The sequence below is a fragment of the Rattus norvegicus genome, chromosome 7 (assembly GCF_036323735.1).
Source record: "Rattus norvegicus strain BN/NHsdMcwi chromosome 7, GRCr8, whole genome shotgun sequence".
Lineage (NCBI taxonomy): Eukaryota > Metazoa > Chordata > Mammalia > Rodentia > Muridae > Rattus > Rattus norvegicus.
Genome location: NC_086025.1, coordinates 24,168,818 through 24,184,905, shown reverse-complemented (window position 1 = coordinate 24,184,905; position 16,088 = coordinate 24,168,818). Strand labels below are relative to the sequence as shown.

At 43.7% G+C, this 16,088-nt stretch overlaps 1 protein-coding gene across 9 annotated transcripts in view; it reads right to left on the bottom strand.

Moving 5' to 3' along the window:
• Positions 1 to 15,298, bottom strand: part of Igf1 (insulin-like growth factor 1) — a 79,839-nt gene extending 64,541 nt beyond the window's left edge. For 2 of the 9 annotated variants that reach the window (XM_063262981.1, XM_063262982.1), the window contains exons 1-3: positions 14,583 to 15,298; positions 14,184 to 14,265; positions 8,993 to 9,149 (exon numbers count right to left, since the gene is read on the bottom strand). In XM_063262981.1, coding sequence (XP_063119051.1) covers positions 8,993 to 9,149; positions 14,184 to 14,246 — 220 coding nt within the window. In that variant the 5' untranslated portion in view covers positions 14,247 to 14,265; positions 14,583 to 15,298. The other 7 variants (NM_001082478.1, NM_001082479.1, NM_001082477.2 and 4 more) reach the window with 5 other exon arrangements.
• Positions 15,299 to 16,088: the final 790 nt, after the last annotated feature.

Genomic DNA, 16,088 nt, shown 5'->3' with positions numbered 1-16,088 from the left:
TGCAGCTGAAAGTCCTATTACCAGTAATATTGCCAGGGAAAGAAAGGGCTCTTTAAGAATGAAGCATGATTTCAAAGCAGGTTACCTGGCCTCATACATGGGCACAGAGGAGGAATAGAAGAAATCGCAGAGTCCACATTTACTCCACACTTCTAACTCTTGTGCTCCTTTCCCCCAGTTTCATGGATAATCAGAAGTTGGCTCCGTGCAGTTGGCTTCAAACGGTCTTTCTAAATTGCTTGTTTCTGATGAAAGACCCATTTCACCAGAGTAAATGGCACCGAGGTAGTGCCATCTTCCCAGAAACCCAGGATTGCTCGACAGTTCTTATTCAGGGTAACCAAACTTTAGCCTAAACATGCGCTTCAGGCAGCTTTTCCCAGTACTCCATAAAGCGCACAAAGAAGGAAATCACTAGACATTCGTAGAGTATCTGCTTAAGAGTCTGAAAAAAAAATATCAGGTATAAATTTCTTTTGGCACGGAGAAACCTCCAGGAAAAAAAAAAACAAAGCTAATCCTCCCAACTCATGAGGCTGTTTCAGAGTTTCTGGGAACACACAGCTTTGGTAAGTCATTCAAAAGTGGTTCTACCGAAGTTGACATTGGAGAGAGTAGCCAGAGACCAGAAGAAGAACATAATATACAATAATAGTCTAAATTACACCGTAAGTAGATTTCAACGCACAAAGCATATCCGAAGCCATCACACCCCATCCACATCTATAGGCAGGTGGATGACTTTAATTTCTAGTATTTCTGCCACAAGGGAGCAAGTTGTCAACTCTCAGGTGTGCTTATTAGAATGCAGGGTCCCCTGGGACTGCTCGTTTGCATGCACTTGACTTGAGCACCCTGTGTCCCTGCTCATTTGAAGTCACCACGTGATTTCGCACAGGCATGATTAATCATGCTAAGCAGAGGTAGGCTGCACTGGGATTAGAGAACAGAATCCACACATCTCCTACTGCCTCTAATTAGTTATGTGACCTTGAACACATCACTTCTCTCTGGGTTTCTGTTTTAGTACGGGGGAAGATTAGTTTTCAAAAGTTTCCAAACTTGTAGGAGCACTTGATGTTCCTTCCTTTCAACAATCAAGTAGCTTTAAAGGGAGATAGAGGTGTGTATATTTGATCAATTATCACGTTCTTAAGTATCTTCCTGGGCACTTCAGCATAACTTGATTTTTCCTTTTGAAATGGAAATTTCTATTCGTGCAGCATGCCCGAAGACCATTTAAAGCAAAAAGTTTTAATTTAAAAGGCTGTGTGGTCTCTTCTGGGTTGCACAATTTCTCTTTGTGTCTCTGCTCCTGCTGATCAAATATTGCAAAGACATTAATTACCTTCGGACCAATACAGAGGGCCACGTGCAAAGGCTCTGGTGAATTGCATAAAGCAGTATGACCGATGTAAAGCAAGGGAAGGGTTTTTCTTGGGATCCAGGGTTCAGTGGAAAACTAAAAGGGGCAGTTATGCCAAGAATGAAAACCTAGAGCTTGCCAAGTGCTTCTTTAAATGGCTCTAGCCAATGTGAGACTAAACAATGCATTAAATAGGCATACAACTTGTTACGGCTAGGGAACTGCATGTCAAGCAACAGCTCTTTGCTATGTTTTAAGCATGATCTCACATATAGATAAAGACAAACACAACCCCGAGAGGTCGTCTCCTCAGTCTAACAGCTAATGAGAGGTTTGAACTTTCCAGGCAACCAAAATAATTCTTGGGGATATAAGAGCTTATGAAGTTTCGTGGAAAGGTGCTGGATGGAGTGGTGCCAGGTTAACAGCTCTGTGCAAACAGGGTAATTTGCCACCCCAGTTGTCAAGGACATCTGGCTACAGGCAAGAGGCTAGCCTCCGTGGCCTGTGTGAAGACAATAGAGAATCTCCTTGGGAGAGACCTTGTGCCTGTTCCCAGTGTGTCTGGATCTGTGTTGTGAGTTTTGAAATCAAAAGGAAGATTTCTGGAGAGGTGGGGTTGGCTCTGATGGAGTATCTAAGGGATGATGGCACGGCACTTGGTATCTGCACAAGGTGTTTGGAAGAACGCTCAAACTACACAATGCTCAATCTCCTTTTTGAATCTTAATGTCTACCTGCAATTGATGATGTGAGATCTTATTCCATGGTCTTAAACAGCCGGTTGAGATATACATTGTACAGATAGAAATCTTGGGTTATAGCTAGTCCCATTTTATCGGGCTCCCACCACACGTCTGGTCCTTCAACCTTCGGCAGCACTTTCCTGGTACCCCACAAGAGATGTTTGTTCCAACTAAATAGCCTTTTGGTAATTCTCTGAGAAAAAGAAAACCTTCCGAACTAAATGCTGCTGCGAGAAGTTAAACATTTGAGGTTTTCTGGTAGAGGAAGAAGAATTTGAAACCCGTGAGTGATGGGGGAGGCTCCCCAGAACAGAGGGCATCTTGGATATCACAGGCAAGGAGGGGCTGTTTACTGTCTGGGGCAGTCTATGAAATGTCTTGTATAGAAGCTATCTCTCATCAGAGAGAACTTTGCTTCTTTACTCTGAGGAGATTTTCTTAGTTTCTCCATGGTCTCAGAAGGAAAATACAAGTTCATTACCTGGCTATGCCTACTCCCTACTTCCCAGAGGCCTCATTTCAAGAAAATGTTGAAACCCAACTGCTTCATTCCAGGAGTCTTGTTTCTTATTATCCAGGGGTTGAGTGGGGTTTAGCGGACATTTCCCTAGGCTACACAACAATACAAGTGACCAAATGAGTGTATTTCCTGGGGACAAGAAGCTGTGGACGTGGCTTTTTCATCTATCAAATTTCAAACTCTCCATGCCTTTCTTCGTACTTTGTGTGGATGTGTGCATGCATGTGGCATGTCTATTCTGTGTATGGGGACAAGCGTGCGTGCCACCACATACATGTGGAGGTTAGAGGCCATTCATGGGTGTAAGTCCCTGACTCCTATCTTGGATGAAGCAGGGTCTCTCCTCACTGTATAAATCAGACTGGCTGGATTGCAAGCCTCTAAGGGCTCTCCTGTCTATACCTCCCATGTCTCTCTATTGGAACACTACAATTGCAGACATGCACCACTGCATCTGGCCTTTTATCTTCACGAGTGCAGTCTGCTGAGCATCTCCCCAGCCCATACCTTTATACTTTCTGCTTGTCTAATGCAATAATCATCTTTGCCTGTCAAAGTGAGGGGTGAAGGCAGAGCAGGAGAGAAAGGAAACGTGAGACAAGCAGATCACTCTTCTTGTTATTTCTATTGACACTATGCACCTGATCATTACAAGTCTTAGTTGTCCCAACAATTCTTCCTGCCCCAAGTAGAAAAAAAGTGAGTTCGGTAACTAAGTGGATTTTTCAGATAGCTAAGTTTTTACAGTAGATTCTGCAACCAAGGCTCAGAGGAGAGTAAATAGCTAATTAGCATGATGTGATGTACCAGGTGCCACTCTAAACTAAACTAACATGTTCTAATCTCTCAGCTCATTCAACCCCACTATCAGACAGTAAGGCAGGTCCCATTTTACACACGAAGAAACTGAGGCACAGCATGGCTCAGGAGCTCGCTCGAGGGCTCCCTATGAGTAAGTTTGCAGAGCTAAGGCTCAACCCTGGATTCTTCTCAAAAGAGGCCACAATTTTGGTCCTGAACCCTTCTTTCTCCTGTTGATCCAGGAGAAGAAAGTCTTAATGAATATTAACCTGTCATACAATTGAAAGTTATTTTCTGATTTCACAGAGAAAACCATCATTTTCTTAGTCCCCCACAAAAGTTCCATTGGGTATATTTTAAAAAGTAGTAGCAAGTATTTGAGGGTCAAGATAAAAGCCCAGTGCTTTAAAAAAATGTCTGTGGCCTATTAGCCCTGTGTACTAATGAGGGCAAGGTTATAAGGTCAATTCCAGATGTATCAATTTCAAAGAGAATTATTTTTCCATAGGCAGTGACCATGCCCCTAACTTGGATCAGAACTCACACAGATGCATGCCTGGAATTCCCATAGGGGTGCTGTGCAAGGAAATGAATGTGGATGGAGCTCAAACTTCGCACTGGCCCAAAGCTGGTGGTAGCCGTGTGTCTGTTTAACTGTGCTGTTCTTCTCCAGGTATCTAATAGGATGCACAAAGGCTTGGGGTGGATTCATAGAGTCCTCTTCTGAGAGAATGAACAGAGTTACTCACTGCTCCCCAAAAGTCAAAGCAGTGTGAAAGTGTTTGAAAGACAAGAATCATCAGATCGTCCTTGATAACAAAGAGGAATGACAACCTTAGGTCAATGACCTGGGACTTTGTGGTTATGTCTGAATTTCTGTTCGGTCCTTGGAGGACTACGGTTCAAACCGAAGTAAAACAAAGCAGTTGGCTCTTGTTTCTTGAAGTGAGCGGCTTGCCTACCTTTGGGAACCAACTGAAATGATGTCAAGAAGATAAAAGAAGTTAAATGTTCCTCAGGCACTCGTTAAATCCAGGGTTCTCCCTTCTCCAACAGCATCGATGCTTGCTGCTCGCAACCTAGATGTCAAGTCTATTAAAGTTAAAGGTCATTTGCTTTAACAAAATCCCCTTGCTTTATAGACAAGGGCATTTCAGCCCAGGAAGTTTAAATGCCTGCCAGGGTCACATAAATCATGATTGACTGGTCTGGAGGTAGTTTTCTGAGCTCTGCATATCAAAGGAAGAAGTCCGAGTTTATAATGCTAACCAAAGCCTCCTCAGAAGGTTTGGGCAATCAATAACCTCGAAGGCTAATTGCAAAGTTTCACTTAAACTCTTTAAAAGCTGTATGCTTTAACACATGAAGAATGTTGCCCGTTTATTCAGATCTGTTCCTAATAAGCATACATTGGAGGGATGTTTTACAAAAGCCATAAATCTGGGGTAGCTGAAAGGGTATCCAACTTTCTTTTCTAATTGATTTACTTCTCCTTTCCCCCAGACTGCCCGAGGTAAAGCATATACAGTTTATTTAAGGGACTGTTTATAGACTCCTAAAACTGAAAAGGACCCCAGAACCTCTCTTTCTTCTGGTTGTTCTTAATTGAAACCATTCAAGAGGGTTGGTTGTCTGTCAACTTCTTAAATACCTCAAAGAAGAAAAATTCCAGAAGTTCCCAAACAGCATGTTAAAAATGGTTTCTCGCCATAGCTGTCCAAAATTATACCTATGGCAAGCACAACTCTTTCTTTTTTTCTTTTTTTTTTACTTTGTTTTACCCACTGGAGTGCTTCAGACAAAACAAAGTTATAATGGGACGTCTATCCTCTGTGTGGGTTCCAACAAGTCAGTTAATCCAGAGCTCTTCGCTAGCAAGCCTTCACCTCCACAATGGCACTGTCCTCCTCCCAGAACCAAAAGAGCGTATGTCTGATTGACATGCTCTCTCTCTCTCTCTCTCTCTCTCTCTCTCTCTCTCTCTCTCTGGTACATGGGGAAGAATCCATAATTAGCTCTTCATTGGATCCTTCATTTGGTAAAATGTCTGGGGAAGCCACATTAATTTTGGATCAACTGCTCCACTTATGCTGAAGGGATATTTACAACAGATCATCCAGGAGGTTGTGTCTGCTGTGCTCTCACAGAACTTGGGCTAGAAGGATAGTGTGAGCTCATTTGCAAAACTGGGTCAACCTACACAAAGTAAGAATTAACAAAGCAGGCAAACAAGCAAACAAAGGAAACAAACAAGAAACTTACTCCGAATAATTGTAATAGGATTTCAAAACCCCTCGTTAGTGTGTATTATCCATAAATAAATAAATAAATAAATAAATAAATAAATAAATAAAATAGAGGCGAATTCTTTATGTTGTTTAAATATCAAACCAAGAGCAGATCCTGTCTTCCACAACTGAGAGACATACGTACTTCCGAAGTGGAGTTGAACCAGTTGAAAATAAAAAGGTATGGGCTCAATAAAACTTTGAAAATAAGAGTAAAATCTAGTAAATGTCAACTGGGGGTGGGCAGAAATGTGAAGGGTACTCTCCTTTAAAAGGTGCTTTGAGGACTATAAATGCTTAGGGCTGACTTCCCTCCACACAGTAAATCTTAGGGGATGAAAAGGAAACAATAAAATTTGTTGACAACAGTTAATGCCTGTAAGAATAATTGGCTTATGAAGGAAACAGACCATGAGTGTAGCTTGGGGATGGCCAAAGGACAGCTTCTAAGTTCTTGTTGCTATGCATACATTGCATTCTGTGAGGAAAGCCAAGCAGTTTCATCAAATAACTAGGTAGGCCTGAGGCGAGAAGTATGTTCGAAAGCATTTGGTCATCGTAATCCTTGGTGGTTCTGACTGGGAGAGTCCCACAGGAACAGTTCTATTAAGTTTAGTGGGATTCAATCTTGCCCTTTCAAATTGATAGATACCAGCAGCTACTGTATCAATCAAATATTGAACTTGACACCGATCTTCAAAGATAAATAGCTGTGGCCTTTGAGGAGTTCACTTCGAGGGCAGAGCCTGGCAAACACATGTCATGAATGATGTGGAAGACTCAGGAAAAGCTTTAAGAATTGAACTTCTTTTTCCAAGGTCATTTTCCCTTCCAGCATATGATATACACACTCTTTTTCTAACCTCTGACTAGACTGAGTACATCAGAGGCAAGGTCAGTCTCTCAGTCATCTCTTGGCTTCTCATTTATATCTTGGGCTACCGCACAACAAATGCTTTCCCAGTGTTTTGAAGTAAACTAAAGCAATGTAAAAGGATCAGCTCTTCTCATGTAGAGAGGATCGTGGAGTTGACCAGAAAGCTATCAAGAATACCTTCATGCTCAAGGAACAAAATGGGGCATGGGATTTAGCTTAAATCATAGAATTGTGTATGGAGGAATATGATAAAAAAGCACTCTTCATGGCAGGACTGACAAAAGCACATGTTTCACACAGCCATTGTTTTGAAATCTAGAACTCTGCTATAAATATCAAGTGGCTATATGACTTCTTTTCATTTGAAGTTATCAAAACATAAAACAATTTACTGAAATGTGATCCTCACAGCGATCAAATACAAAAACCTTTCCAGCCCATTAAAATTGGTTTCCACTGTCAGTGTTAAAAGCTCAACTGTCTGTGTGGACAGATATAAGTATTGCCCGGTTATCTAGAGCTGGGTCATTATTTCTTGTTTTAGTTTCGGCTATCTGATCACAGGCATGATCTTGTACCATGCATGGAAGTCCTGGAGTACATCTCGGTGGGTGTTACAGTTCAACCTGGCACTACACAGAAGGCGCTTGCACAAGTGCCTTGCTGAGGGAAGACGAAGTCCTTGGGAATTGGAGGTAAGAATGTATGTTCTTCAAAGCAAAGTCATGGCCAATTACAGCTAATTATAGAATGTTCTTAATTCATTGTTCAGTTGTGTTCATGTCTCATTTCACTTTGTATGGAATGTTCTTAAAGGTGAAACAAGTCTGGCATTAAAAAAAAATCCGGTCCCCAGCTCCGAAAAAAAAAAAAAAAAAAGAACCAAAAAAAAAAAATCACCCACCTAATAAGCTCATTCATTTACCCTGCACCAGAGAACTGGATGGAACTCTTCTATTGCCAGAAGAGTAAGTGAATTTATTCAAATAAAGGACTGGCAGGGAGCACAAAGTGGAAATTTTCCCATTCACACAGCTGAAAGCATGTTCGACTCTGATGATATCCTGCCAAGTTGTCTTTTTTATTTTATTTTGCCAAAACCATGGTAAATACATAATACCAGGCTCCTTGGTAGTTCCCTTCATAGTTTCAAACTTATATGAATAAACTTTTGCCTCCTTACACACACACACACACACACACACACACACACACACACACACACACACACCATACCACACAAGCCACAGTCATTACTACCTGCCTCAAGAGAGACTGGCATTTGACAAGAAGCCAAGAGAGACTTTAAGAATGGGAGTCATCTCAGGAGCTCTGCGGAGCCTGAGATTGGGGACTTGGGGGGTTCACCGAGGTGATCTCTCTGCACCTGAGTGGCAGGAACCCTGGCAAATGATTCATGCCCAGGTTCCAGGAACTCCTTGCACTTCAAAGAAATGTACAGAGTTCACATCTGTCCTTCAATTTTTCACTGCATTGTAATATACTGTGAGAGGGATGTGTGTAAGGTAGATTTCTTTTCAGGTGACCACTCCCCTAGGCGGCCATTGACTTATGGGTGTGTGTTATTTACAGACATTGATTCCTCTATCTCCTTCCCATGGACTGCTGACTTTCTGATTGTCTGAGACCTACTTTTAAGATATGTGATGCTGAATTGTTCAAAGACTCCTTTCTAGGTAGACATAATACCCAGGGAAGAGCTACATCAAAGGAAAGTAATGACAAAAGACAGAAGATAAAGTATCAAAGTCAATCTGCATCCCGGACGCATTGAAAATGGTACCACGTGCACAGTTAGAAAGCTTATGTACTTACAAACATCTCTTGGCAAAGATCACCTTCTGTCCACTCATGCTGGCTTTGTGTTCCATGGAGACATCTAATTCGTTCTCCACTTAATTCATTTCTCAAGGTCGCATGGATTTGGGGTGAGGATCCTTACCATTTTACTTTAAATTACAGAATACTCAGAGGAGTCCTGCATGCCTTCTGGGTGCTTATATATGCACCCAAATGTCTAAGAACAAGATCTGTAATACTCTAGGGTTATTCTGTCTCCTTTCTTCACTGGGAGGAACAGGAGAGTGGGGATTGACCATACAATCTAGAAGAAGGCCCCAGAGGAAGCAGTTAAAGGCAAACCCTTAAGGAAGAAAATTCAACCCTAAGTCTCCCGAACCTGCCAAAGCCCCACTGAAGTGCTCTGCATCCTTTAAGGTGATGGATCGCAGAGTCTAGTGATGGCTGTTCACCATAGGCAGTCATTTAGTTATTCTTCTGATCCCTGCAGTTGTAAACCCAGGAAACCATATAATCCAGAATCCTGGTAGCACAGAGAAGAGGACTGGGAGAGGGGGTGGGAGAGCTACTCACTGAAGTAAAAGCCCCTTGGTCCACACACGAACTGAAGAGCGTCCACCAGCTCAGCCCCGCAAAGGGTCTCTGGTCCGGCTGTGGCCGAGCTGGTAAAGGTGAGCAAGCAGAGTGCCAGGTAGAAGAGATGTGAAGACGACATGATGTGTATCTTTATCTGTCACAAGGGGAAAAAAAAGGAGGGTCAGGTATCCTTCTGGGTCCTGAAAGGGTGGGGCAGGGATATGTTGACCCTCACTCAATACTCCTTGCTATCATTCATTAAAACTCTCTATCCTAGAAGCGCACTGTGGTATGAAGGGTCCCCGAGTATCCTGGCCTGAGCCTATCTTGATATCAGACAAACTGTGCTTAGTTCCTTTGTTGCTGGGTCTTCAGAAGTTCCCCTGGGGTTTTTATGAGTGAGATCATTTTTTATTGGGTTTATTGGGTGACAAAAGTGGAGTTATTTGTGTGTGTGTGTGTGTGTGTGTGTGTGTGTGTGTGTGTGTGTGTGTGTGTTGGGGTTCCCATGTCAACCTGAGAGAGCGACAACAAAACGTCTGAATTATCAAACGTTACCTTGGGCTCGGCTTTGCCCTCGAACTGTTTTAATTTAAATACTCTAAAAGCTGACTGTCTCCAGATGGCACATATATTCGTCATGTTTATTATTGATCAGAATATTAAATTAACTAGGGCATCATTCTCTGGCCATAGATTAAGAAGATTTTACACTGGCCAGAACGGTATTAGGAAAACCTATCATTTTAGCTTCTCAGAGAGGGAGAGGGAGGGGAGGGAGGGAGGGAGGGCAGTGGTGGGAGAAGAGGCAGAGAAATCTTACCTTCGAATCTTAGCAGCTAATACAACCACAGGTGGGAAACCAAACAGGCACTTCCCAAACAGGAAAACCGTGGAAGATTTAGGAATGCACTGGTCTCACAAAAACGTAAGGGACAGAAAGGTGTGATCCCTCTCCTTACACAGCATAAAGGTCTGTACCTCTATAACGAAATGCAGGCTGAAAGCCATGATGTGTTTACTTAAGATTTAAGTGAGGTGAGAGCCTTCAGAAAAAAAAGAGCTTCCACAATGGGGGTTACTTCCCCATACATTGCTGTTGCTGTGTCGTGCCTATGTTCAATGGGGCGTGGACAGTGTGCAGAATTAACATTTAATGAGGGTAGACGGAGGTGGAAAACCCAGCATGTCTTACTTCTCCTGATTCTTCTATGCTCCTTTGTGAAGCATTCATAAATCCCGGGTGTACGATTTAGGACCCCTCTGGGAGGGGGAGGGGCAATGGCCTGCCATCAGACAAGGCAGGCAGCAGATTTCTCTCTGGCCAGCTCCTCTACTGAAAGTCATGGGAGGTCAGAAGCAAATGCCCATGTTTTATGGCTGCCTTGGGGAGGAAGGCTTCTAATTTCTATTCCTGCCTTGGGGGAGAGTGACAAGCAGGAAATAGGAGGCTAGCAGAAGGTCAGGGAGTTTAAAAAATCATCATCCAAGCCTCAACAGGACATAAATGGAATTTTTATATTCCAAGCCCTCCCTTCTTCACTATCGGGGAGGTACACACTGAGAGTCGTTTTTAAATGCGGGGCACTGGGCTTAAAATCTGCAAGAACCTTTTCTTGAGTAACAGGAATTCTGACTTAATCTCTGGGAAGCATTCATGGACCCCTCTTAATCAACTTTATAACAAAATCTACCAAGGGACCCTTGGTTGGCACAAGCTAGCCGATGGTTAATAGCCAAATGACATCCCTGCCAAAGTCTGCATCCCCATGACTCGAGTCTCTCTTCATTCTAAGAAGCAGACAGAGGCTGTGGTGACATTCCAATGCTGCTACTTGTGAAACCAGCATGCACTTTCTTCCAGGAAGGCCCCCAAGGTGAGCGGTTTCACCCCTTTCAGAGACACATGCTTTCAATACCATGGAAAGAGTCACCAACAGGGTATTAGGTGAGCCACCCTATAAAAGGGGGGTCATAGAGATATACTGGAAGCTATAATTCTTAAAAGAGCTTTTTTTTTTTTTAAACCTCACAGTTGAGGCAAGTTCATTCAATCCCAACTTGTTTGGAGAATGTGACTCAGACATTTAGTTTACGGCCACTTTCCCTGTCCTGTGTGAGCGCCTCACTTAATGGCACCGTATCACTGGCAAATTTTGCTCAAACGTTTTAAACACATTTTCAATTTAGTGGCTAGTTCTTCAGCCTAGCACTGGGCAAGGAACCCCGTGGCCCTGGTTTTTGATTTCACAGGGTAAATATCTAAGTAGTGTTTATAGGACAGCTAGAAATGAAAGGAACTCTTTACTCTCATCAGGGACAGAGGACACGCAAGTACTCCATCTCCATACAACCAAAGACACCAGATTTTCTAGAAATGAGCTAATATCTATTCACGCCTCTTAGTTATAAAAAGAATGAAGGGGAGCTTCCCCTTCAGTATTTCTCATGGAAACTTGAACAAACCCAACCCAAAAGGGCTTCATGGTTCTCTGTGAAAGGGCAGGCCTATAATCCCCATAATTGGTCTTAGAGAAGACTTTCCTACACTCTGGCAACAGATCAGCTCTAGAATAAACATTACTCCAGCAAACCCATTTCCGAAACACTGCCCCCTACCCCTGCTCAGTTCCAGATAGTGGTGAAGGCCAGGCACCTGCAGTGGTTAGGTCCACAGGAACTGTTACTCAGCCTCACAGCCTTTGTAAATTTAGACTGTCAGGAGCTGTCCCAAATGACATTTTAACCATTATTTTAAGGGACGGTGCATTTAAGTCCAGCAAGACATATGTACCTATAGAATTGAAAAACTGAAAATTGCTTGAACCCAATTTTCTTTTCCTTTCTGCATGGGGTTAACCTGAAAACCACTGCCTGATAAATGTCAGTACTTACAATCCTAGAACCTCTGGTGCATTTTCCTTGAGCTCAGAGACCAGTCCAGCACACCTAAGAGAGTCAGAGTTTATCACATCATGGTCCCCAAACAGAAAACACTAACGGACTTGCTCAGGAGTTTTAAAAAAGTCCAAAACAAGTCTCCCCATATGTTCTCCATTCCCCTGGGCCCTTATTTCATCAACCACAAGGAAAATGGGTAGAGAGAAGCCATAGCTGTAATAGGAAGAGGACAAGGAAGGGCCTGAGCGAGAGAGGGCCAAAAAAAGCCAATCCTGAACTCAGAGCACTTTCCTCAAAGATCACTGACAAATCCATGTCTCCAAGGACCTCTCTTTGTTAAACAAGTGAGATATCAATTGGTTCCAGATGTCTGAACAGCAAGGAAAATGGCTGGTCAAAATATGAGGGCAACAGTTGTAAGAGGGTACTCACTGGAGGTGCGCTCATTTTGGTACGTCCCGGGTCGTTTACACAGCAGGTCAGAGTGGGTATTATGAGGCCGAAGTGAAAACAAAGCCCAGGACTTAAGAACATGTGTTGTTTTGTGGGTGGGGTTTGTGAAAGCATCTAGTTACATTTGGACACCCAGGCAGGTATGCTAGGAGCCTGGGTAAACTGCCTTTTGTCCATTCAAACAATGGGCGAACTGCACAGCTCGAAGTTAGAGTCCATCCTTTCCCCCAAGTGAAGCCACTAATTTCCATTGTATGGCTATCTGTCTTGGCTACCCAGAATAGCGATCCAAGTGGCAGCTCCTTCCCTTCCTCCCCCCACCTTCCCCCTGGCTCAGGCACTGGGAAATACCTTGAGACTCAGAGTACAAAGCCAGCCTGTGCCCTGCCTGCACCGCTCTAGGCAGTTGACCTCTATTCCTTGAACTATGTTTCAGACCACCACGCAGCAGCTCCCTTCAGCCATCTCCTGCTGCAAGCACCGGGGGAAAAAAAGTTGAAGCAGATTGCTAGCTCCGCTTCTGAAATGTTCTGCAGACCCAGCACGGAAAGAAAGTTCATTTGGAGACGATTTTCCAAACGCGAAATGAATGCCTGCTGAGGTAACATTCCACAGTCCCTTTGGGAAACACTATCTCAGCTGCCAGACCACACAGCGTATATGAACGCTGACTTCACTCCTGTAAGGTGGATGGAGCTGGCTGGCATCGCACGGATGGCACAATTAGGTGCTTGACAAGGTTGTCTCCCTAAGTCCCAAGCCACTTCCTTGCCTAAGAAAAGTCCTAGCGAGGAAGCATTTGAAAGCAGCACAGAAACGCTGCACTCTTTGACTGGGATCTTTTATGAATTAAGCCCTCCGGCAACTGCCTCCAAGGAGCCGGTGACAGCGGCTTAGAAGTGCTTGCAAATTGAAAAAACACAAGTCTGGAAGGATATAATTTTGCTGAGAATGGAAACTTGAAGTAGGTCCAGTGATCGAAAGGAGAAGGCAATGCCACGGACAGTGGCAGCAGCAGCAGCAGCGGCAGCCAGATTCACCTAAAGAGACTTTACCGCACCTAGTCTAAGAGCAGAGCCTCAAACCGAAATCTAAGCCCCAAGCTCAGCCACCACAAAAGTCCCCTTCCAAATGAAAAGTTAGACAAGCAGCCGCCAGAACGCTGCTGCTTTCCCGGCACAGCGTGGATCTGTTTAAAATTTCTGAATATGCAAAGACAGCAAGTTGTCGAAGAGCTTTTACAGAGAAGCAAATCAAACTTCACTTTAACTTTGACTTTCTGGGCAGAAGTGCAAAGAACTCCCAATTCTTGGCTCCAAAGAGCGTTTTTTAAGAAAGCTTTCCTATCGTCTAAAATGTAACTTTTAATCTGTGACATGCCTCGTAAATAAAGTCCTGACAAATCACACACATACATCGACACAGACACACGAACATGATCTTAAAATGCAAACGCCTGCACCCCGGGGAAAGACAGGCAGATCCCGCGTTTATATCCATGCTTCCTAGCCCCGAGCCATAGGCAGGATTTAAGGAATCTCTTTAAAAACCAGCAGCGTGGAAGCCCTATAGAAGTGGAGGGTTTAGCATAAGTACCTTGCAATAGTTTCTACCCGTACAGACATTTCTGCAAATGCATTCATCTCCCGGACCTCTTTTTTAACAGCTCCCACAGAACCGCACATTCAGCAACTTGTAAATAACTCCCAGTTCTGAAACAATGCAAATTCTAAAGCGAATATAATGACTGCAGGCAGAAGAAGACAGTACACAGTTTAAATACAATTATCCAACGACTGCAGGAAAAAGAAAAAAAAAAGTAAGAGATATTTACCTTCAAGAAGTCACAGAGGCAGATCTTAAATAATTGAGTTGGAAGACTGCTGATTTTCCCCATCGCTTCTGAAGTACAAAGTCTGGAAATGAATTGGTGGGCAGGAATAATGAGGCAAAAAGAAATCCAGAGAGATGGGAGATGTTAGAGCAAAGTCACATTTCAATTTTGAGGACTTTATTTCGATTGCGCAGGCTCTATCTGCTCTGAATTTAGCAGCGACAGTGAGATTTAGCAAGCAGAAGAGGGATTTAGAGAAAATCCTCACATTTATCTACAAAACACAGACACTGTAGACAGGAAACAGCTGGGGGAACATTCGCCTTCTCTCTCTCTCCCTCTTCTGGCAAAGTTATCGAGTAAGGACTTTTTTGGGCACCGTGACAAATAACATCATACCTTTGCTTTTAAAAACTGGAGCACAGAGGCGTTTTTTTTCCCCCCCTTAAAAGAATGTGTGTTTCTGACAGGGTTAGCAGACGTTAAATACTGATGCTGCCATAGAAAATAGGATCTGTTCTCTGATTAACTTTCCGCAGGGCTCGAAGGTACACTTGTCTGCTAATACACCTAACCAGGATTAGAGGGTCTAAGTGGGACACGGGAGCGAGTTTATATTTTAGGGCAAATACAAAATTTGGGGGAAAAAATTTAAAAAAGGAAGAAAGACTATCTCCAGAAAGCACAATGATGTTAACCCTGAAATGACCATGGTAAACTAGATTGAAAGCCAGTTTTCTGGGGGGGGGGGGTGACCCTTGTCCTAGTTGCCAAGTGAGGGGAATGATCTCATTTCCTATAACCTATAGACGGGCAAGCAGCAGTGGGTTGGCTCCCGTTAGGACACTGTATCATGCTTTGTGCAGAGAATAAGACGGTGCTGAGCTCTGGGACAGTCTGAAAAATAAAACGATCCTATTTTTCCAACAAAGCTGGCGCCTGTCACCTCCTCGACCCCAAGGAAGCAGTATGGGAGGCACACACTATTTCCCATTGGCTGTATTTTTCTGCATAAGTGTGTGTGTGTGTGTGTGTGTGTGTGTTTGTGTAAGTGGGACACAGTTGTGTGTGTGAGTGTGTGTGTGTGAGTGAGTGTGAGTGTGTGTGTGTGTGTGTGATTGTGTGTGAGTGTGTGTGTGTATTCCAAATAATACCAGCTGGCTACCAATACCCTCTCCAGGGTTATGATGTCATTCAAATCCCTCGACTGGGTAAGTGGCTGGCAGCATGGCTCAAGCCGGCTGCTTCGCTATTTATAATGTATAAACTTGCCTTTGCCATGGAGAATCGCGTTCTGATCTTTTGTTGATCCAGTTTGTACCTATTTCTCAGTGGTTTTCAGAAGCGATAGATAGGAAAGTGAATTATGAAAGAAGGTTACAAAAGCCCAGATCAGATGCTGCGCTTTCCATGGCTGTCCCTCCAGGTGTGCTTTCCCAGGGGAGATGGAAATGAGCCAGACCTGCTTCAGCTCTCTGACTCTCCACTCCCGGGGGATTTGAAGGTACTGACACATCAGCGGAGACAGAGGCCAGCTGGAAATGCTACACTGCCTCTGCCTCGTTAATGCTGCCCCATAACCACAGCTAGAAATCTGCTTGGAGAGGTGGTTGTCCTCAAATGAAACCAGTTTGGTTTTGCAAGGGGTTTGGGCTTGGTCCAATCCTCTGTGTGGTCAACACCTCACAGTAATGTTTACCTTTCAGACAGGAACATTAGAAACCTGGGGCGAGGCTGTTCCAGGGGTGGCTGATGTTAGGTATCATTTGATGAAGGCATCACGTGACGAGAGCACCTACTATGTACTGGTTTACATACACCTCTGGAGAAGCAAAAAGGAGCACGCAACAGGCAGGAAGAGAGACACTTTTCCTGCCGTAGGTTGACTATGTGAAGCCTGAAGAC